This window comes from Apis cerana, linkage group LG15 (assembly GCF_029169275.1).
Source record: "Apis cerana isolate GH-2021 linkage group LG15, AcerK_1.0, whole genome shotgun sequence".
Taxonomy (NCBI): Eukaryota; Metazoa; Arthropoda; class Insecta; order Hymenoptera; family Apidae; genus Apis; species Apis cerana.
The window spans coordinates 6,544,248-6,568,250 of record NC_083866.1 but is presented as its reverse complement, the minus strand read 5'-3'; the positions used below and the strand labels follow the sequence as shown (position 1 = coordinate 6,568,250).

General features: G+C 37.0%; 3 protein-coding genes across 12 annotated transcripts in view; 2 read left to right on the top strand and 1 right to left on the bottom strand.

The window, feature by feature from the left end:
* Positions 1-4,295: 4,295 nt before the first annotated feature.
* On the top strand, positions 4,296-6,480 carry LOC107996257 (solute carrier family 25 member 44). 2 transcript variants are annotated; one of them, XM_062086193.1, is made up of 6 exons: positions 4,326-4,621; positions 4,690-4,795; positions 4,881-5,190; positions 5,253-5,554; positions 5,656-5,842; positions 5,908-6,480. In XM_062086193.1, exons 3-6 carry the CDS (start codon positions 5,016-5,018, stop codon positions 6,225-6,227), a joined length of 984 nt encoding a protein of 327 aa, XP_061942177.1. In that variant the 5' UTR covers positions 4,326-4,621; positions 4,690-4,795; positions 4,881-5,015; the 3' UTR covers positions 6,228-6,480. The 2 variants fall into 2 exon arrangements, with proteins under 2 accessions (XP_016909709.1, XP_061942177.1); XM_017054220.3 differs by lacking the exon at positions 4,690-4,795 and having other exon boundaries at positions 4,296-4,621.
* A 277-nt stretch (positions 6,481-6,757) lies between these two features.
* LOC107996358 (dopamine receptor 2) overlaps positions 6,758-24,003 on the bottom strand; it is a 58,906-nt gene continuing 41,660 nt past the window's right edge. For 7 of the 8 annotated variants that reach the window (XM_062086184.1, XM_062086183.1, XM_062086187.1 and 4 more), the window contains 2 exons: positions 18,982-19,066; positions 6,758-10,047 (listed from right to left, as the gene is read on the bottom strand). In XM_062086184.1, the coding sequence (XP_061942168.1) occupies positions 9,940-10,047; positions 18,982-19,066 (193 nt within the window). In that variant the 3' untranslated portion in view covers positions 6,758-9,939. Of the gene's footprint in view, positions 10,048-16,683; positions 17,040-18,981; positions 19,067-24,003 lie in introns of all 8 variants that reach the window. The other variant, XR_009832932.1, reaches the window with a different exon arrangement.
* LOC114577324 (uncharacterized) lies at positions 19,062-21,967 on the top strand. 2 transcript variants are annotated; one of them, XM_062086182.1, is made up of 2 exons: positions 19,062-20,659; positions 20,765-21,967. In XM_062086182.1, the coding sequence occupies exons 1-2, from the start codon at positions 19,799-19,801 to the stop codon at positions 21,671-21,673; spliced, it is 1,770 nt and encodes a 589-aa protein (XP_061942166.1). In that variant the 5' UTR covers positions 19,062-19,798; the 3' UTR covers positions 21,674-21,967. The 2 variants fall into 2 exon arrangements, with proteins under 2 accessions (XP_061942166.1, XP_028521760.2); XM_028665959.2 differs by having other exon boundaries at positions 19,062-21,967.

Below are 24,003 nucleotides of genomic sequence, written 5' to 3'. Positions count from 1 at the left end.
GCGTAATAGTGCCGCGGGGTGTCAGTCTACTATTGAAAACCGTTGTGATTAGACGTGATATTTTCTTCAGGTACATACTTTATTCATTATGTGTTATTTTTGTATTATTTCTATACTATTATAGAAATAGTATGTGTTTATTCTGTAATTTTTTGAGTGTTACTATGATTAATAATTTTTTAAGGATTAATTTATTCGTTTTCCTTCATTTAGTCTATTTATTGATAATTCGTATTGTGAACTTACAAAATAGGATTCGAGTTTGATTAATACTTTATTTCGATATAATTGCTTTTAATTTTATGTTTTTGAAATATATTTTAAAGATTTGATTATTTTGTGCAGGTTACCTTGTGATTGCTGCGAGTATTTTCATGGCGGGAAAAAGGGATTCCAATATGGACGCCATAATGACTCTTTGACGCATTGACCAATCAAATACTGTCATATTATAGAAAAAAGGTAACGTTTGATTTTCTGCATATAGAAATATATTTCTTTTTCTTGAATTAGATTAATATTTTTAATTGAAAATATATATATTAAGTAATTCATAGTAAATCGAAACAGTAATCATTGAAAATATAATACTTAAATTAGAATAGAAAAAATTAAATCATATTTTTGTTTCGTATATGTTAAATTATTTTTTTTATTTGATAAATTAAATTCATTCTTTCATTATCTGTAGCTTCAGAAAGATAGCAATATTTTTTTAACAAATATTCAATAAAAAAAGAATAAAAATATTGATTATTATTACTAACATAGTTTTATTTTCAGAAAAAATTTTAATCGCGCGCAATGCGATTAGTAGAATCAGTGTTTGTTATTAAATACTAGTTTTATTATTTTTTAGAACTTGATAGTTCTACTTGAATTTAATAGTTATATATTTGTGAAAATAGAATCAGTGTTTGTTTGCCAATTGTAATATAAACGGACGTGTTAATAGTTTTTTCTTTTCTTTTTTTTCATATGTATATTCGTCTTCGATATAGGTTAGATTCAGTGCATCAAGAAAATAAAGCGATCATCCATCACGTGAAGAGGTAACTGCTTTTTCATGTTTAGATTTATTTCGTTGTTTCAATTTTTTTAAATCAATATTGTTTTAAATTATAATGTTATATTGTAAATAATTTTCAGTTTTTACAATTTCTCATTAGATTAATCAAGTAATATTAATGACAATAGAATTTTGCACGAACACAATGACCATGGGTATTTATTGCACCCGTGAATAGTAACAATTCTTTTTCTGTGTTTTATTCATTATTTTAGGATAGGATCTTCTTGCATATTGCGTTTTTGAATAATAATGATAATTTTGTAATGATATATTATCATAATATCGCTAATTTGAATATCTCTGAATAAAACCAATATTTAAAATTAGAACATTGTATAGAATATATTTAATACAAATATTTGAAAAATCAAATATTATTATGAATGATTAAAGCATGAATATTTAGATAAATAACAAATAATTAACGACAATTTACGTGTAGGATATTTTCCAATTTCATTGCTATTATTATACAATAATTATGACAATATGATAACAAATCATTTTTAATTTTATTTCTTTTATTTCATACTTATAATTTTCATATTATGAACTTAATAAACTTAAACTTAATAAACTTAATGAACTTAATAAAATTTGTAATATAATAAAATGATAAAGATTTATTTTCTTCGTATAGAAATATATTAAATTTTATGTGCAAGAAGATATTTCGCGACAGGAAGATTTCGAAATCAAAGCAGTAAGTTTTGAATACGATTTTCAAATTTTTCGAAAATTATGCTTTGATAACGGGATCACCTGAGAGTTTACTTCATGAATCAATTATATTTTTCATTAAAATTCATTATTAATTCATATAATTTTGTCATAAATGAATTTTTTGCTAATATTTGTTTAATATAATTAATTTCTTTGTTCTTTCATTTAATTGATAAAGTAGTGTTGAAATGAAATAAGAATATTTTAAATCAATAAGCTTTAGTCCGTTAGAAAGAAGTTTTATAATATTAATATTTTCTAGCTCAGGATTTTCAGATTTAATCCCTTCCATATTCGTTGCCAGGATCTTATTCACGTGCTCAGGTGCTACTTGAATGAGAGAGAGGCGATGGACATGATGATGATAGTTCATAAGCTTATACAAATTTTTCAGCGACTGACAATATATATAGTGTATCGTGCACGATGTATTTTCCACATATGTGTGTGTGATTAGGCTGTGGAATTGCGTCGTTTCCATTATTAATATATTCACAACTATTAATTCAATTTAAATTCGTAATATGCTATTGTAAATTCGAATTCATCTTATTATCAAATTATAATAATGATATAAAAATTCTACCAATAATATTTGATAAAGATACAAATAATGAATATTCATAATTTAAATTAAAATAAAATAAATTAAATATACAATTTTTTTCGTTTCACGCAATGTCACTAGATATCGTCAATCGATTTCAGGAAAATGTAAAGTTAGAGTGTGAAAGAAGTATGCCAAGCTCGGGTGTCGGAAGCGTCTCGGGACGTTTTCCCTAGTATAGGTTTTTTTGCGCCCGAGTATTATGTGTAAGAATATCGTGGAATGAATGTGTTGGTATGCCTGCTTTGCCATTTTTTAAATGTAGGGCTAGGTAGGATAGGTAGTATACTTCTGATGTGCGTGTTATTTATAAGTAGGTAGGTTGTCACAATCTCTGATCGAGTAGGCGCGTTTTCGCGTGACAATCTGTTTCAGGAAATCTAATTTGAAAAATCGAGGATGAAGTTGGAATGAATGGAGCATGCCATTCATTTTATTCCTCGATTTTTCGAATTCTCGCGTTCGCGGTCGCAAATTATTTCAAAACGAAAGTTGCGCTCGAAATTCTGCACACGTACGAACAATAATCTATTACGATCGTTGATTGTCCATGTGCATTTAGCTTTCGCGACTTAGATTTTTTTTTTTTATTTCTTTGATTTTCGATTAGTGAATCTCGAGCTTAGATTTAAGTTTCAGCGAGCATTGTGCTGAAATATTGTATGATTTTTTTATTTAGATGCTATTGGAATTATCTGTTTTATAATCTGTTTTTAAATTTTACTAATTCTTTTATAAAATTTATTTCAGGAACTTTCAACAAAAGAGGAGAGTCAATAAATCTTCCAATTTTTATATAACAAAAAAATATTTAATTTATTTATATAAAAATTCAGATGTTTATTAAAATATATAGAATTTAAGTTTGTTTCAGGAGCAGAGAAATATGCTATTTCAAAATACTCCTTTTAAAAAAGTGCATTTCATATATTTCCCTTTTCATATTCGTTTTATTACATTCAGATATAAGTTAGGGATCATCAAAATCATTAGATTTTTAATTAGGCAGGTTGATTTAGATTTTCAGGCAAGTTTTTTAAATTTTAAATTTTTAAATTAGATAGGTTCTTTTTAATTAAAATAAGAATGTATATAAGTAGGATTATTTATAAAAAAATATTTATAAGTATATTTTTAAGTGCATGCAAAATGTTAAAAGTAATTCATAGATAGATAAATAATATGGATAATTTATGATAAAGTAATGTAGTACATTATTTTTTTTGTGCTTTGTATGGGTGATGGTTTGCTTATTTATTTTTTTTTTCTATTTTTTAACTATCAATTATTTTTCATTTTTATAATTTTGAAAATGAAAAATTATTGATAAGAAATGAAGTCAAAGTTAGTTTTCCGCATCGGTTTTCCTTATAATTCCTTCTGTTGTTTGTTTTGTGTAGCAATCAAAAGTTTGAAACATTTTGCAAACGTACATTAGAAGGAAAATTATTTACTTAAAAATAAATAAATTTTTGTGCAAAAGAAGGATGAATGAAACATGGATAGAATTGGATCTCTAATCCACAATTTTTACATGAGCAAGCACTGTTTGGAGATTTGGATAATCATTATTATTGGATATACAATATATAATCATATTATTGTATAGTTAATATTAATAATTGATATTATATTATATAACAAATAATGTAAGTTAAATGGTTGCAATCGCGATTTTGTAACAATTACGTTTTCTTGTTGATTTATCTGATTGATTGTTGAAATTTTCTTTTTTTTTTTTTTCAGAATATGTAACTTAAAATTCCTTAAGATGTCACATCTATTTTATCTTATTTATCTTATCTATGGTTCATTCTATAATATCATCTGTTGATATTACTATTTAACAACTCAAAGATACTCTAAACGGCATCTTTCGGAACTTTTTATTATCAATCCAATGATGTTTCACAAAATCATTCACGGATTTCGCTGCTGTCTGAGTACATTTTCGAGAATATATGCGCAGAAATTTAGATCGGATTTTCTTTGATTCTCATTCTTTCTCTCTTGTGCGTTTAATTTTTTTACGCAAACTAATGACTCTACATTATTGAATGGAACCAAAAGTGTTCTATTTTTCGTGTAATAAAAATGATTTTCCTTATACCATATTTATGATTTTTTTGTGAAAAATTTTGAATTTAATATTATAATGTGGTTATCAATAGATACTATAATTGCTGGAAAAAGTTTATCGTGACAAGTATTACATCATCGTAAGTTATAAGAGAATTTTTATATTTTACGTATTATTAATCGATAAATTTTATATCTATTGTTCTAGTAATAACTTTTGTTGGTAATATATACTATATAAAATAGTCATGACAAATTTAAAATGACTTTGTTCTATTATTAAAACATAGCATACAAATTATGTTTGTAAAGAGGTTATTTTCTTTTATTCTTAAATAATTTTAAAAACATAAAATACAATAAATATATTAATACAATTATTTTTCTTTTGAATTTTAGTTTCATGAATTGTTTGGGTTTTAATTCCCAATAAATATCAATGAGATATGCAGCATCAAGTTAAACAAAAGCATCAGCAATCCTTACTATATAAGTACAATTACAGTGGATTTAATTGTGTCATAAATCTACAAGATGTCTGCAGTAGAAACACCACATTTGATTCGCACTATAGAATGGGATATGATGGACAAAACAAAGTTTTTTCCATTGAGCATGCTTTCATCATTTTCTGTACGCTGTTGCTTATATCCCTTAACAGTAATTAAAACTCGTTTACAAGTTCAAAGGCACAATTATATGTATAATGGTAAGTTTTGAAATAAAATAAAATTTAAAAAAATTAAAATATTAAATATTTTTTTTTTCCAGGAATGATAGATGCTTGTAAAAAGATTTATAAAATTGAAGGTATAAGTGGATTATATCGAGGATTTTGGATAAGTTCTATACAAATTGTATCTGGTGTTTTTTATGTATCTACATATGAAGGTGTACGTTACATACTTAGACAAAATGATGTTATCGGTAATATAGATTCCAGAGTTAAATCATTAATTGCTGGTGGAGCTGCTAGTTTGGTAGGCCAAACAATAGTAGTTCCTTTTGATATTTTAAGTCAGCACTTAATGGTTCTTGGGATCAACAATAAACAAGGAAAATACATAGATAAGGTAAGTATATATATATATATATATATATATATATATATATATATATATATATATATATATATATGTAAAAGAATATTTCATTATTAATATGTAATTTATAGATGGGCATGAATCCATTGGGTTTAATTCTTGAACCAGGAAAATCTCGTGCACAGATTTCAATAGATATTATCAAATCAATTTATCAAAGAGATGGATATAGAGGTTTTTATAGAGGATATTGTGCATCATTATGCGCTTATGTTCCTAATAGTGCCCTTTGGTGGGGATTATATACATCGTACCAAGGTAATTATTTTAAAGCAAAAACATTAAAAAAAATTAAGATAATAACTTTTTTTTTCTGTTAATAGATGAGCTTGTAAGATTGTTTCCAGAATGGGTTTCTCATTTATTTATTCAAGCAGTTGCTGGTACATTAGGAGGATTTACCACCACAATTATTACAAATCCTTTAGATATCGTACGAGCAAGATTACAAGTACAAAGATTAGATAGTATGTTTAGCGCATTCAAAGTTCTTTGGGTGGAAGAAAAGTTGCAGATGTTTACAAAGGGACTTTCCGCCCGTCTTGTACAGTCTGCTAGTTTTAGTTTCTCAATAATTCTAGGATATGAAACTATTAAAAGATTCAGTATAGTTGAGGAGTACAAAAATTGTATTAGGTGGTAAATTTTCTAAACTTATTTGTTGTAAAATAATGTTTTCTGCCATGCATTTTTCAATAATTTCTGTTGTATTATACACAGAAATAAATAATTACGCACCAAAGAGAAAAGAATGAGATCATAGTGATCTGTTCTCTAAATTGTTTTAATAATAGTACATTTAATACATAAAATGTAAAATGTAAATATGATACAAAATATATGGAAAAGTTTATTTTAAATAATAAATAATAATTGATTATAAATTTTAAAGAGAATATAATTGTTAATCGATATTTATATTTTTTCCTACTGTTTTAACACCTAAATTTTTCTAATAGTTTTAAAGGAATAATTTTTACTTGATAAAATCATTGTTTTCATACAAAATTTATAATGTAATGAAAAATAGATATATTGCTGTGATAAAATACAATAAATAGGAATAGTTTTTATGATAAACTGAAATAAATAAAATGAATAAATTTATTAATTGTATTAATAAACAATATTCAATTGTATTGAAATGAATGGATAAATGAAATAGATAAAGAATAAATAATATTTTTTTATTTCAATTTTATTATAAATTAAGAACAACGTACTGATGGATATATTTTTGTTGTAGGTATTTAAGTGATTTTCATAATATGATTCTTGTACATGAATTGATACTCTTTATTTTCGCACGTTATGTCTTAAAAATTAAATATACAATAGGATTCCATTTCTTCACATTGTTTATATTTTATGTACAGGCCAAGAAAATTTTTAATCTACGCAATATAATGCGAATTATACACGCATTCACATTCTCATTGTTGTATTACGTATGTATAATAATTTAATAATACATTTGTTAGATGTAAATAAGTTTCCATCTTGTAGTTTTAAAAAGCATTCAGTTTTCGAATAACAAAAATTGCATGTACATATAGAAATATTCTGTGAAAAACAGTATATCCAATAAAAAGTATTACATATTAATTAACAATTTATTATTTCATGCATTCTTAATACAGCAGAAATATATACTTGAATGATGTAATGTAAATAGAAAGTTATAAATAGCATTTAAATTGGACGCATTATTTTTTTTGTATGTATAAAGCGCCCTCTAATGAAAGCTATAGAAAACAATAGTTTCAGGATTGGAGTTTATGATTTTCTTTTTTAACGATTTTTGTTTAAATTTAATATCAATATTAATAATCAAATCGATAATTTTTCTTTTTTTCTTTTGTTCTGTAACGTAACAATTTTTTTATAATTAAATTATTACTTTTTTTATTAATTTTTTTGAATATTAATTTGAAATATTAAAGTAATATTTAATATTTACAAAGATTAGATAAATGTCAACCAATTACGTGTCATTTTTTTTAACAAATATATTGCAATTTTTAAAAAAATAATGATTCCAAATAGAATTTATTAATAAAAGCAAAATCTGTGCTGGATAAAAGAACCGATTAATATTTTTGTTGATTTGAAATTCAAAGTCATTTGTTTACTATTTCTTTTTTTTTTTTTTTTTTAATACATCATTTTTCATCGTATATTGAGATTTTAATTTTACATGCAAAATTGATAAGTTAGCTAAAACATAATTGTCAATGAACACCAAATGTTTAATCAAATTTTTTTGCAATTTTTACCGAGATAGGATTATTGAATTGATGTATTCGAGGAAACGTTTGTATATATTCGTATTGATACACACTTTGTTACAATGTTTCATACATATATGTATACGTTTCACATAAGTTAATTTTACAGTGTCCTAATATTTACAATTGCGCGATAATTGTTTTATGTACAACAACGAATGCTTAAGTTAAAATAAAGTAGATAAAATAAATAATCATTCTGCAAAAATATCCACGATTGATAATAGAACGAGATGACATCTGCCTATCGAATAAAGATTGTCCGATACAATAATTGCATTTATTACTTTCTTGCTTGTTAATTTTCAAATAAATCTTGATATTAGAAAAACAATTTCGAAGTATGTAAATTACCGATATTTATGATAAATATAATTTGATCAATTAATATCTTAAATTGAACTAACCAATTATTTTTTTTTTCAGATTTGGCAATCAATGTGAATGAATTCGTTATCCAAATTACAACTTTGTTATTTCATTCTTCGCTTAAGTTACAACGGCCCTGGTGCGCAACTCATTCTACATCGTATAATCTTGTTACAAATAAAGAAAGATCGATTCGGCTATCGGTTTCGTTTCGCAAAGTTTCGTTCGACGACGACTTGACAAAAATATTTTTTTCTGCCGTTTGTAAGTAATATACGATCGCATTTGTAATAATTTTAGCTTAATTTTCATTCCATTTAAACTGTGCGTGTTATTGCGAATCGTAACGATTTTCTTTGCGTTTCTCGTGTACGTATTTAACGATTAACGATGACTGGAAGAACATTTTACGCTCGTGCGATATCGAAAAATGTAATTTTTTTTCCGCGAAGAACGTCCACGTATTATTTTCCAAAATAATACGTATCTTTTTCATCCATTTTTTCTTTTCATCTTTGAACATTGACAGTCAATTTCACTCGAATAATATATATTTATCGCGTCATTTTAACTTTGCGTATGGTTTTCAGTTTCGTGTAACCGGCTGTCAATGCATCGACACGAGAGATCGTCGTTTCCTGGAAACTCGGAGAGAGGGAGAACCAATTCCGTGTTCGGCGTTGCCGAACATTCCGATCGTCAGTCTTTTAAAGGTGCAACGGAAAGCAGGAACAGGAACGTATTTTCGTAGATTTTTTTTTTCTTTTCTTGAAATTCGATTCGGAAAAGCGATAATCGTATCGGAACGAAACAACAATTCGTTGGCTCGTTGGAGAAGAAAGTAAAGGATAACTCGGATAGATACTCTCGTTCGCGCATCACCAGATCGTTTTACGATTCCGTGTACGAAGGTTTCTCGCTAAAAGGCTACAAAGTATCTCGAAGGTATCCGAAACGTAAAAACGGTAACGAGCTATCGGCCGAGCACGATTTACGGCCTATCGTCTTTCCCGCGATTCGATTTTCTCTCTAAATCCCTCGTCATAGGATGTACAAAACGCGAATACTACTTGTTCTCTATGTACAAGAAATAACAGGCTATTTACACCGATCATTGTGCGCCCCTGAGCGAAACGAATTTTTCAGAAACGAATTTTAATTACTAATTCAATTAACAATTCTTAATTCTCATTATCTCAGCATCGCTTAACTTGTAACCGGATTCTCGAGCAAATTTTTATAAATTACACGATTGAAAAAAATACTGTGTCTGATCTGAAAAATTTCTATCATTAAGAAGAGAAAGAAAGAAGAAACGATTCAACGATAAAGGGGCGCGCAATAACCGGTACAAGTGTCCCGGTTTGGGGCGTCCCGGGTCGCGCGTGACGCTTCTTCGTGGTCCACTTTTCGTCACCGGTGTTAAAAAGCTCGACGATAAGGAAGAACGGAAGCACGTCGTTTATCCTCGATTCGTCTAGTCGGAAGCACACTCGCACACGCACACTCGCATTCACACACGCGCGGAGGAAGGAGGCGACGTTGGTTCGCCTCGGCTCCGAACTCGGAGATCTGGAAGGTGCACTTCCGAGTGGAAGTTGGCGCGACACGATTCCTCGAGAAGCGAGCCTACAATCACGTGTCACGGAAACGGATAGCGCGCTCTCGTCGAGGCCCAGACCGGGCCCCCGTGTGACGTCACATCCCGCCGCTGGGTAGCACGCTTCCGGCACCGTCGCTGCTCTGGCTCACGCTGCTGTAACTCACGCGGCTCGCCTCGCCGCTCGTACTCGCCCCGGAGACGTACTGTAATCACAAACAATTTTACAATTCTCAACAAATATTTGTCGTAAAAAAGGGGGGAGGGGGAAGATCCGGTTTCATCGGTGTGCTCGGTGCGCGTATGTACAGAGTTGTACAGAAGAATTGATTGGATCGTGATCGAGTTGCTCGTAATCCGGTGTTAAATTAGAATAGGTGTCTGTATTTTTTTCCCCTTCTAAAGCCTGGAAAATATCGAGATTTTTCTCTCTTTCGCGCTCTTTCCTTCTCTCTCTCTCTCTCTCGCTCTCCCCCTTTGGAAAACCCGATTTTTCGAGACAGCCTAGTGAAATATTTTTAGTAGGCGATTGGCCAATGTTACCTGGAAAACTTTGCACGGAAATCGTTAGGAATATTGTATGTATGCGACGGAATAAACATTATAATAAATTAGTCGGTCGAGAGAGAGGGTGATTCGCTTTTAGGAGTTGGAGTTTTTGTCGTGGATACTGGAGGAGATAGTGGAAGCGAGGAGGATGAGGGTTTGTCGCTTAAAGGGAATGGAAAAAAAAAAAAATATCAGACGATGATGACGCAACGTCGTGTCGGTTAATGCTTTTCGTGCATTAGGACGAATTATCTTGCATCGTTCGGTTCGTGTTACTCGCAGACGTTATTTTGCGCATAATACTGTGCATATCGCCTGTTTTTCCATAATCCGTTGTTTTATCGGCCAGTTATACGGTCTTCGTATATCTCTTCATCGGCTTTTGTGCACGTATATCGTGTATCGCATGGATGGCGTTCCCCTTTCGTTGGAATTAGACAAATTTTCATCCCCTTTGCTCGAAAAAAAGGTGCGGATCGAGTCTTCTTCTCGTCAAGTTGTTTGTTCGAAAAAACTTTGTTGGAAACAACTTTCATCCTCGTGTTTCCACCCTTTTGAACCCTTTGCTCATCGAATTGCAACAACTTCCTCCTGTTTTTCTTCTCACTTTTCCTCTTGAAATGCGTCCAACTGTAAGCCCAATGTTGTTACGTCATAGATATTCGCGATTCAATCGGGCGTTATCGCCAAGATGGTCGAAAAATGTACTTTCAACTTGTATCATGTTAAAAAAAAAAGGAACGAGGAAAAAGTAAATAATTATCATCGATTTTTTTCTTGGGAAAGAATATTTTTAACTTGGAAGGGGAGCGTATTCGTAACGGATCGTCTTTGATTCTATCTATATTTTCGTTAAGAATGGCTACTAACGTCCCTTTTTCTCTCTTTCTTTTTTTAAAGGTCGCAATGGATCAACGGAGAAAAGTTTCCGGTTCACTCTCGCGCACACGCTCGATGCAGTCTTTGCGGCGGATCCGGGGAAGGAGAGGAAGGGGAAGCGCGAGGATGAATCGCGAACCAGAGGCGATCCGATAGAGCGGCACGACGACAATGAAACGATTTTCGATGGCTTCGGTGCCCATAAACCAAATAACTCAATACCCGGAGCCGAAGCGGTGGGCCGTGAAAAAATTGCCACCGCAAATATCGTGTATCGGGTAACCGGTCGATTTCGCGGATGAAACATCGCGCTGAATTTGCCGCCGAGTTTGTTTCAATAGCGGTCCCGTAAGTGAATTAGTCTCGTTCGACGTCCCCCTAATGCACTTACCCTCCTCCACACCTTTAATTTCGATCCGTTATCCTCTCTTTCTTTTTTTTTTCTTTTTTTCTTTTCCTCCTTTCGACTAATTCCAAGGATTATTCTCGTTGGATTAAAATCAAAAGGGTCGTTCCATCCCACTCGTAGTGACACCCCCTCTTCCTTTGAATCTAGAAGATTTCCTTCGAGGAAGATTAAACTTGCAAACTCGCGTTTTTCGATCGAGTTTTTCTCCGTCATTTTTCGATACTCGATTGCCTCATCGATTGCCTCTTCTTCGCGCTTCCTCGTTCAAAATGAAACTTTGTCCCCCGATGTTTTCTCGGCAGCGTAAAGTTCAAAATATGGAAGAGAGAGTTAATCAGGAAACGATACGAGATTCACCTCGGCAATGGTGTTTGGTTCGTTGTTTGATCTCGAGGGGCGGCTACCGAGTCAACGCAAAACTTTCTTCGTTTATCCTATCCAACTCTTTCGAGACTTGACCTCTCTGGATCGTATTTCCTTCCTGTTTCTTCTTCCCGATTCTCTCCACGTTTCTTTTTCTTTTTTTCTTATAGATCCGCCTCTCTCGTCGCCTTGGTGAATCAACGAAACTAAAAGTATCTAGGTCAACTCCCGATCCGGTCACAATTTGTCGCACGATGTCTTCTTCTTTTTCTTTTTTCTTGTCTTTTCTCTTTTCTTCTCAAGGATTCTCCTCGTTATTTTCTCCTAATTTATTGTTATATTAGAGACACGAATCTTCTTGTCCTCCGAAGATTTCTTTCACCGTTTCTTACACTTAACAGCCGATTATGCATTTAACATTTTCTTTAGAGTTTGAAAATTTGATAATTTTCATTTATCAGAATTGACCGAATAAAAGGGATATTCTCGGATTTCTCTCTAAATTGATCGTCAATCAGAAATTGATTCTTTCGGTTGCTTGAAAGAAGAAGAACGCGCTCGAGGTATATAAAAATATTCACCCTGGAAGCGGAGTGGCAGCAGCGTTATACAGCGTTCTCCCATCCCTTTCCCTTCCACGAGGAAACTGGTGGATGCTACGTGATTGAATTTATAGCCGAGAGCGAGGCGGAGACAATTGAAAATCTGGCCTATAGGTGTTAAATCGTACGAAACGCAACGTCACGAAGCTCGCCTCTCGCCATTTTCGTGGTTACAATACCGCACACCGCGTTGAATTTCGATCGAAAGCATCCCCCTTCTTCCCTCCTCCTCTCCCCCCTCGCTCGTCGTTGACTTTACCGCTTATTTCCGGACAATGCCGTGTTCGATTAAAAGCACGATTATATCCCGCCACGATACCTGTGTGTATCCGTGTATCACGAGAGAGAAACGTCTTCCAAGTTCTATCTCGTCGATCCAACGTATCTCCGCGTCTTTGTGCCAACCTCTCGGCTTCTGCTCGACTTCGGGGAAATTAGTTAATTAACGGGGGGATCGATGATTCGAGGAACACGTTGCATCGAGGATCGTATAAATAGTTGGAATTTAGAAATTTAGAGAGAGAGAAGGGACGAAAAGTTGGTCGAAATTTTTGGAGATTGATTTCGATGCCTTTTTTAAAATTTGAAGTAAGAAATGGCGTTTTTGGAAAAACTGCTCTTTTTTCGCTAAAAATTTTCTCTAATAGAGAAAAAGAGGTAATAGTTTTAATTTATCAACGATATCAAAGATCGTCTCTTTTATGTATTTTTCATACTTGTTTGAAAACGGGCAAAATTGTTTCGTTCCGAAAACGGATTTTTCCTCTTTCGAATCCAACTATTTTCTCATATCGATATGAAATAAGATATTATCGAATCGAATTCTATAATACGTATGTACAAATATCCATAATGGAATTTAATTAAACTCGATCGTTGCCCCGGTTTCTCGGCGAATTTATTATTCCACTGCGACGTTCGTCGTGATACACGCAAGAGTGTAAAAAAAAAAAGAAAAAAAATTTTTATCGGCGAGTAATGGAGAAATGTAATTAAAACGCGGAAAGACCTCCCTTAATTAACGGTAAGGGTAATGTGGTCGAAACGTGATCTACCAGGGAGTGCTGCACTCGATCGAGCCGACTGCTCGACGAGAGAAATTTCTCCCCGTCCAGGTTCAATCGAGTGGAAAAAAGAAAAGATAAACCGTATCGACGTTGGAAAATTTCGCGACACGCTAATTAGATGTTGGAACGGTTCCCGGTCCCAGAATCGGTATGCTTTTTGCGATTTAAAAATTTCCAATTTTTTCCACGGTTCAATTCGAAATTCGTCTCGTAATTCTTCCAGTCGACGAATTATGGGCCGCGATGCGCAATCGCGAAATCGATAAGTATTAAAAACACACGCGCGCCGGGACGATTTAATACGAAGTTTGAAATATATATCGTATTGAGCATAGTAAGAGAAATAAACTTTTCAACTATCGAATCATCCATCCGTCGTTTCCATGTCGTTTCTCTTCTTTCTCCTCTTTTGAACCCGTGTCGTCTCTATCGTGTTCCTTCGCCCGAGCGAACTTTGCCGATCGACCGATCTAATCCGACGTCACTCGTATTTTTCTCCCCCAATAAAAAAAAAAAAAAAAATCACGGAAAGAAAAAAATATGGACGCGAAAGAAGTATGGGCCGATAAAGTTGATGTACGAGGAGATATTGGAAGTGATCGAATGGTGGACGATTCAATTTATATTTCTTTCTTTTTTTTTTTTTAAATTGTTACTCCCAAAGCGACGATTTTTGGCGAATTAACGGACGGTAAATGGGAGAGAGGATGGATGGTTCTATTCATTTTCGAATTCGTTCGTGTCTTCTATATACGCGCTAGTACGCTCGTGCCTCCTTGTTTTTCGATACTTTTACACACGTTACTGTTCGAACCGTTCGCTGGATGCATGAGAAATAGCTCAACCGTTCGTTCGACAAGTTGTAAAGTTTTGCAGGATTGGTCGATTCGCGATGCACGGCCAATCTCGTGGTCGAACCGTACCAGATGGCCATCGGTTTCGCTGGTTTTGGGAACTTGTCCGCGTTCGAAAGTGGCCGAGTTCGATCGGAGAAGATAGAAGATGCGTTTCAGTTGTCGGCGTTTAATCAATTTTTATCAATTTGCGTCTGACAATTGAATTTTAATCTAATCTTGCGAACAACTTGGTTATTTTGATAATCAATTTCAAGGCTTTTTTTTTATATACATATAAGTACGGGCAATTACTGATCATGGAAGAACGTTTTTTTAAAATAATCCAAACAAATTAAAATACGTTGCGATTGTTTGAACGATAAATCTGACTTGAAAAATGCCAAAGAGGTTAATATCCAGATGCTACCTCTTTTACAGAGATATACCAAAAAAAAAAAAAAAAAAAATAGAATGGTGAAGAAGAGAATAGTGTATTCCACGTCCAATAAAACAAAATAAATTTCGCAACGACGAGTTTTCGCGAACGAAATGAAAACGCGGAGATGAATAATAAAACGCGATAGGATTTGCAGATAAGATTAACACGGATAGATTAACGCGTTAGAGATAAAAAAAAATATAATTTTGCAAATTTATTGCGCAGAGAGTGATGATTGGAGATCTTTCCGAAAGAACGAAAGAATATCGATGGAAGGGAGGAATATTTGAAATAGAGCGATCGAATAGAGGGATAGAAGAGAAATTTTATTAAAAGAAGAAGAAGAAAAAAGGAAAAAGAATAACAGTTTTTAAACGTATTCCATACACCACGTTGTTTCTTATTCAGACCGTGTTAGCGCGTTGAGGATGCGCCCTGTTTTGCAATCGTCCATTTTATTTTGTTTGTTAACGTTCCCCGTGCTTCATTTTTGTTTACATTTTTTATCACGCGTATTTACATTCCCACGTTTTAAGGGCCGAATGGAAATTTCAACGCGGAAACAGGGAGGAATATACTCGAAAAATCTTTGGCGAAGCTGCGAACGGGCCAAAAATCACAGGATTTATTCGAACGAAAACGGCCATTCTCGATTTCCCGTTTAACGTTATTTATATTCCCTCCTCGCGCCGCGATACGAACGCGAATTCCGCTTTTCGTCCGATTTCATTGTTGTAACGCGATTACCGCGTTAATCGAGCATCTGTGCATCCAGCTTTTTTCCCCTTTCCTTCTCTCTCGACGTGGAAAGATCGACCCTATCTCTCGAAATTGGTGGAAACGGGTCGTCCTTATACACCCCGTTTACTTGGGCCCCCCGATCGATCGCATTACACCGGTGCGGGTAATTTAATTCGGTCACATTGATAAATGAAAGGGGTTGGGACGATCGGCGAGAGACTCGAAGCGAATCAGGTGATTGATTTCGAATTGTTACGCACGGTCTGGCAGAGAGCGAGTCGGTAATACGATCTCGGCGCAAATTGGATGATAAATTAAACGCGTCTCGCGCGTCGTGCTGGTAGCGGAAGATGGCGCTTCTCTTTCGTAGACTCGCGTTAATTATCGGCTATTTGGATTTTCTTTTATGGCCACGTTTATGACACGGAACGAAATTTGTGCACGAGTGGCATATTTCGTGGCCATACGCGTCGATATTATACGTTGCGTCGATTCGAGTAACGTACGTCTACTTCACGTCCGGCCAGATGTTATTATTTTCCATATTTTCTTCTTTTTCGCTTTCTTTCCGTGCTTCACCTTAAGCACAATTTTCGAAGCGTATACCTCTCTTCATCGGACGTTTCCAAGAGGATGCTTCCGTCCAGATGTTGGAAGAAAAGGGTCGATCAAAAAGTTTGCGATTCATCGTATTCTTTCTGTTTTTTTCCGAAACGAAGTGCGTGCACACACGGATAAACAGGATTCGAGGAGTGCTACGTGTATATATATACACACACATATAAACACACACCTAAACAGGTCATAGCAAAACGCGTGCACTCTGTGGTCTACTTCGTGCAAGTGCTCAGTAATAATAGTATTATCAATACACGTGGAGGTGTATAATATAAGAAGAGGTGTGCTGCGTGTTCGTGTGAGTGATTGACAAAGTCTATTCAACTAATCGTAACATACCGAGACTATTGTTATACGGGGTTGGTGACAGACTCCTTCGCCTTCGACAATCTCTCTGTACTCTCTAAGTGTACTCTCTCCGGCCGGGGGGTGGGGCGAGGGGGTGGATAGGACTCGATTCGTGAAGAGGGGCAGGCGATGGTTCGACGATGGCAACGAATGGAGGAACGACAACAAGAAGGGGGATGCGGGACTCTAGAATGGCATCGTTCGGGTATTGTCCAACGATTGACGAAAATCCACGTCGCGGCCGTATCGTCCCATCGTTAAATGTAGGTTTGCTCGCACGAACTCTCTCGGCTGCTTCGCACGTGGTGGAGGGAATAAGCGGAGTAGTATCTTCCCGATGCGAATCTCTGTAAAAAACATGTAACCCAACCCATTACTTCCCCTTTCTCCCCCTTATCTCCGCCATTCCTCCCCCGATAAGATACATATTACACGCATGTACACGCTCCTTGTACATATACACGTTTGACAAGGGTTAATTGCTCGAATCGACCAGATCGATGAGTTACACTCGCGGCCGGATCGTGGTGGATCGTTGTTGCGTAGTTCAGTCTCTCTCTATTCTCTGGTAATCTCTGGTGCAAGTTTAGCACACACGGTTTAATAAAGGAGGGCACGGTTGAATTCGCTTAACCGCGACGAGTGTAAAAACGGCAAGATCTAGGAGAGAGAGAGAGAGAGAGGGGGAGATAAACTTTTTCACGAACGAAGGAAGACGCAGGCAAAGAGAATGCAACGAAAAGGTTGTTGAAATTAATCGAAGCGAAGTTGGAAGTTTTGAAAGACCGGATATCACGCGACCGACCTCGCGCGAGAATATTTGTCGGAAATTGGAGGCGGTGCGAAAACGTGGGATGATTATTATACGAGAGAATTTATTATATCGAAGGGAAACGGTTAAACCTAATTCGTGGAAATTATCTTTGCACGTGCGGCCGACTTTTTCTTCTTCTACTTTTACGTATACACACACACACACGTGTACTTTTGCAATTTTTGCGCTTAATAAGCGAGAAAAGTTTGTCCCCAGAGCGAAGGGGACGTCCACCCCGTAGAAATGGAAGTTTCACAAAGAAGAGGAAAACCAATATATTCCGAATGCAACATTCCGCAACTGTATATATATATTTTTTTCTTTCACACTCGCGCTTTTTCAAAGATATTCGACGACGTTTACCGCGGATATTCGAATTCCATTTGAAAATCGGGCTCATCCCACGGAGAAGAACTCGCGAAATATCCGAGAGGAATAAATTTTAATAAATTTTCTTCCTTTTGGCAACGTTTCAACCCCGATGTTTTATCCGAAACAACGATTCTCTCTTGGCCCTCCCCCGTCTCCTTGACCGGTTTATCACCAAAAACGTCTCTCGAGAAGCATCGAGGCTGCGCCTATACGCGAATTAATCTCTCGACGGTTTGTTGCCCGCCTGTTGCTCCCTTAAAAATCTTACGAAAGCCTATTTCTTTTATTCGCCAACTCTGATCAAATTTGCACGAATCGTCTTCCATTTTCACAGGAGGAAAATCACGAGCTTTGCGAAACGTTTCACGAAGGTTCGAATGATTAATAATAAACGAGACTTAAGTCTGAAATTTAAGAAAATTAATCGGCATCGAACTCTCTCTCTCTCTCTCTTTACGTTAGAATGACCGGATCTTCGAGGTCGATTCATCTGACTTAATGGATAGAACGGATAAGAGAGAGAGAGAGTCGGATATTTTTATCTAAGGTAATAGTAGATCGGAGACGATAAGATTTTTACCTCTCGTGGAAAAGGATTAGTCTTGATACTCTGAAAGAAAACTCTCGAAAGAAAAAAAATCTTATTCCACATTCTTTTTGTCGGAGATTCTATCCTACTATACGATGTAAATTACAAATACCGAGCAATAGAGAGAGGGTGGATCCTCTCAAGCTTATGAGATCGAATTCTCGAACCCTTGTTCTTCTCGATTACGAAGGAGCGATCGTATCGACTGTTGCACGCCGATATAATCGAGTTTTTCTACTCCGCGCGGTGAGAGCGGTTCCATCGTCGAGTTGGAATACGAATAAGAAGAGAAGAGACCGGGCGCATCATTGGAGGAAGAACGAATGCTCGAAATTTTGTGGTACGAGTCCTTGGATAGGCAAGGCATTGTTGTCCACGAAGGTGAATTTTCAAAATGGAAAAGAGATCGGTGAACGAGAGACTGGTCGGTCGTTGTAACCGGCGAGTATTTATTTACTGGGCGCGAATCGTGCACGTGGCGCGATTTGGCAAAGTATGAATATTTCATACTCACTTGACTTGGTTTACATCTGAATGCAGGTTGATACCGCCGCCTTACTCGTCCGGGGCAGCAGGCGCACAGGATCCTCACGAACGCTCTGCAAAGAAAGAAGAAACGTGTCTCAAATGTTTCTCTCTGAATATTTTTATTTTCTCGGACAAGAAAGTTCCGGGGCAAGCCTCGATGGGAATTTACCCGTCGAAAATCATTTATTCGAAAGGGAAATCTTTGCGAAAAGAAGGCTGCTCTCGGATGTTATTGCCGGTTCGAGCTAAGAAAGAGACACGAGAACGGAAGACAGGGAGAAGCTTAATTTCCGAAAAATTTAAAATATTCTTTATCCGCTGTTCCAAGGAAATTGCTTCGCGGCCTCGAATGTTGGTCACGTCACGTTGGCCATTTTTAACGTCAGGATCGCATGACCGGAATGTTGTTTTAAATATCAAGCTGCCCGCCACGTCGCGAGTATTTGCATAGGTTCTATTGCAACGTAACCGTGACATGCGACCGCTGCGCGAACGGAGGAATTTCATTCTCGAAAAAATAACGTTCCAAGGGATTGCCCTGCCGCCATCGTCCATCCCTCCCTCCCCCGTCGATGATGCACCGGCGACGAACGAACGGCCGAAATTTCACGCGAAAGGAATCGATCGAAGTTCGTTTCGCGAGGCTCGGCCGACGATGCACGTGGTAACAAGTTGACGGTTGTTTGAACATGCGATAACATCTAACAGAGAGCATCGAGAACGCCGATTATCTGGCTCGTTCCACTTCCAGCCGGTGGATCGCCTCGCAAAGAGCAGCAGTCGCGTCTTTGTCCTTCGTAGGAATGTCGCTCTTTCGACTCTACCCTCTTCTCTTCGCTTCTTTGTGCTGCTCCGCGTGGGCTGTCGTCGTATCGTTGGACCACAACGAACACGGAAAGGGGAGCAAATCCGATCGAGGATTCATCGTTGAAGGCGTGACGAGCGCGGAGAAGGAGCGAGAAGAATTTTCGAGCTCCATACCTTGCATCGCGAGCTTTCTGGATCGGGCGACCGATCCTGCGCGGACTTCGTTGATGATATCGGCCGACATCGACCACGCGGCCTTCTCGCTCGCGACCGTTCTTCAAAAGCGCCGTTTCGCCTTCTTGAGATATTCGGGCGACATGGAGTTCGATACGAGGGAACTCGCGTCGAACGCCATCGTTCTCGTGGCGAACGCCACCAGTTTATGGGACGACCTGTACGTGATCGATCCTTGCACTCGCGACTGCCCCTTCTTCGTCGTACTGACGCACGCGTTTCGACACGAGCAAGATTTCCTCGCGGAAACGGACGCTTTGACCCGCTCCATGTGGGCCCGAAGGATCTTCACCGTCGTCGTTTTGGCCAGAGTCGGCGAATCCGTGCTCGCCGCCGGCGCCACCTCCTTTCTGCCCGACCAACCCTGCGCCCCGTCCTTCCCGATCGTTCTCGACAAATGCGGAACCAGATCTTGGGACACGAGGAAGGTGAACCCGCCCGAATGGAACAAGTGCGTCCTGAAAGTAGCCTACTTCGTCGAGCCTCCGTACGTAACGAGGAGGAACGAGACGACGGAGGGTTTGCGGGGTTTCGAGGGTATGTTGACGGAGGAGATATTGAAGGACGAGAACGTGGAGCGGGAGGAAGTGGCGTGGACCGAGAACGCGACCTACGTGGACCAGGTAAGAACGATCTTGTACCAAGCGGATGCCGACCTGGTCGTGGGCCGTGTCCTCCTTCAACTTCAGGAAGACATAGATTACTCGAGCTCGTACGACATGTTGAAGGTGGTCTGGTTGATCCCCAAGGTGGCCAACGTGTCCCTGAAAGGACTGATTCAACCGTTTCACCCGTACGTGTGGGCTACCTTGGGGTGTGCCCTGATATTGGCCGTGCTCGTGAAAATCTTCCTTATCCCCGACCTCGGCTATCTCGACATATTTGCTCTGATAATCGGAGTCTCGATCGCCAACCGGCCCACCAAACTCTCCACAAAAATCCAATACATCTCGTGGAGCGTATTCGGCCTGTTTCTCATGGAGGTGTACGTGGACGCTTTGGCCGATCAATTGATCAACACGTCCGACACGAAGATCACGACCACGGAGGAGCTCGTTTCCTCGTCGTTCCGGATCGGTGGGACGAATGCGTTCAAGAGTTTGTTCGAGGACGACGCGTTGGACGAGACGAGCGGCATCGTCTCGAGGATACGCGAAAAATTCGTCACGTTCAATCAGAACGAATACACGGGATTGTTCAACGACGTTATAGAGGGGAGGAATTCCTCGTTCGCTCTGATGATCCTGTTGAATTCCTCTCGGAGCGAGGACATCGACACTTTATACGCTTACACCATGTCCACGGACGTGATATACAGTTTCCCCCTGGCGATGGCCGTTTGGAAAGGATTCCCGAAATTGCAACGCATCAACGCAAAGATCCACGACTACATAGATATGGGTATTTTCGACCACATGATCAAGTTGGCGATACAGAAGGGGAGGCTAGCTATGATGTTCGAGTTCGTGGAGGAGGAAGAGTACAAGACCAATCTTCACTTGCAGCACTTCGCACCAGCGTTTCTCATGATGATGATCGGATTCTCCGTCGGATTTCTATCGATCATCGTCGAGATTGCTCTCTATCCCTCCGAGCTTCTCTTCTGCACGAAAAGACGGGAGGAGGACAATTTTTGAATTTTCATTACGATTCGACTCGCCAAGCAAATTTGTAGCGAAGATGGAAAAATTTCGGACGATATTCGAATATCATTTTACGATAAATTGGCTTTCGCTTTTTCAATCGCAAACAGATATCGAAACGCAGCGTACGAGTGAATGGACGCGCGAGCAAATGTATTGTTAACTTCCTTGCCAAACCTATCGGACCAACTAATTCGTGTTATGGACGTGCACAATGCTTGTTTTGACGTTCATTTGTTAAACGTCATAAATATTTCATTTCAATAAACGAAATACGCTTGAAATACACGGAACAATTTGAATATCCGTCCCAAAAATTTACGCGATACGATATTTATTTTTTGACTTTTCGTTCGCGCCATTCTCCCATCGTTTGATTTCTTCGAAAGGAAGTTATATATCGAATATACTTAATTTCATCTTCCTCATCCCTTCGCATCCTTTCGAAAAATAATCCCCGAACAATCGTTTACTGGCTCGTTCGAATCGTTCTTTCGTTATCGAACAGATGAAGGGATCAAAGACGTAACGAGAGAGTTAGATGCGATCTATATGGAAGAAGGCCGATCGTGAGAGGGCGTCGAAGAGCATCGAACGAGTCGATTTTTTTAGTGGTATCTGCCTCGATGTCTTCATATTTCTTCTTCTCGAATGCAATTTTTCTTTTATCCATCCCGTCACGCTTTCCGGGAAATTCCATATCTTTACGTCCATCTTGTGCACTGTTTTCAGCGCGATTGAGTTTTCTTGTTACTAGAATTCCTCCTAGATTCCTGTCCATTAGGGAAGAATCCCTTCTTCGTAAATACGAGATTTCAGTTTCGTTACATTAAAGCAATAGCCATTCCGTTCTTTGACAGCTTTGTCGAAGGATGTCGCTAATTTTCTATTCGTAATTCTATTCGTTAATGGAAATATCTGGGGAGAGAAGAGAATGGTGAGGGAAGGAAAGAGAAACGATAGATTAAATATTTTGGTTTTGAAAAGAGTAATGTTCGATCAATGTTCCACGATATTTGATCTTTTTCTCTAGTATCGACAAGATCAGATATTGATGCGAGTACAATGTTTGCATCACTTTTCTTTTCGTTTTTTTTAAGGAATTTGTTCGTGTTCGCCAGCAACAAACTTCTTGCGATTAAATTAAATTAAATCCGATATATTATTCTCGTTCATTTTTTCCATATTATGTTTTTAAGACGAGGAGATCGTTTGTGCCAGTTAATCGTTCGTTCTCAATTAAATCTCCGTTTCTCTTTTTTCTTTGAAAATTTGAAAGAACCTCTCGAAGCTTTGTGCAAAGCTGAATCGTGAAAAATCGTTCAAATAAATCTGGGACTTTTTCTTTCTTTTTTCTTTTCTTTTAAAATTATCTTCGATTCCACAACTCATTTCACTGATTAATCGATAACAAACTTCGAAGAAAAGAAACACTTCGAAAATGAAAAGACGTGAAACTACACGAATCTAACGAATCTACGATTCACGTTTGGGAAAAGATGACACGGCGACACTTCTTTTCTTTCCCTCGAAATTTTAAAATTAAAATTTTAGATTTTCAAAATTATCATGGTATTCGTCGTTCTCTCTTTCTTCTTCTATATATATATAACGAAACGAATATCGTCGACGATTCAAGGCTAATCCTTTTTTCTTTCCTTTTCCTTTCCTTTTTTTTAATCAACGTGAACCATTCATAGAGGCAACACCGTTAATGCACCGTTCCTTGCCGTGTAATGGGTAATTGCTGACCCTTATTATTTCGAAACACTCGAATTTACGATCCTCTAAACTGTTGCCGCCGAGCAACCCCGCAACCCGTTTTCAGGCGGCCGCAATTTCGTTCAGCTTAATAAACCTCGTTAGTCGGCCGTTATATCGCCATTGGCCTCTGCTCGCCTATTTATCCCCACGAACCAGCCACTCTTTTCGTGTTTTTTTCGCGCTATCGATTTTTCCTTTTTTTTTTATCCCTCGCGATCAACTCGATTTGTCTCAAATATCTGGCAAGATCACGCATCCACTCGATCGAGATATTCACGATCGAGGAAGAAATAGAATTTCGTATTTATTCTTTCTTATTATCCCTTTTTATTCCTTGTCCAGAGGGGATGGATTATGCATTCGCGTGATCGCATTACCTCGTCCACCAATGATCCCCCCACCATCCATCCATCCAGAAGGAAAACTCGTTCTCCAAGCAATGAAATTTCGTTTCGATCCCCGGTTTATCGCGTTATCGTTGTTTTGCCGGAAACCCGGCGTGCGTTGCCTCGGTGAAAAGGAGAACGTATATATATATATATGTGTGTGTGTATAATTCT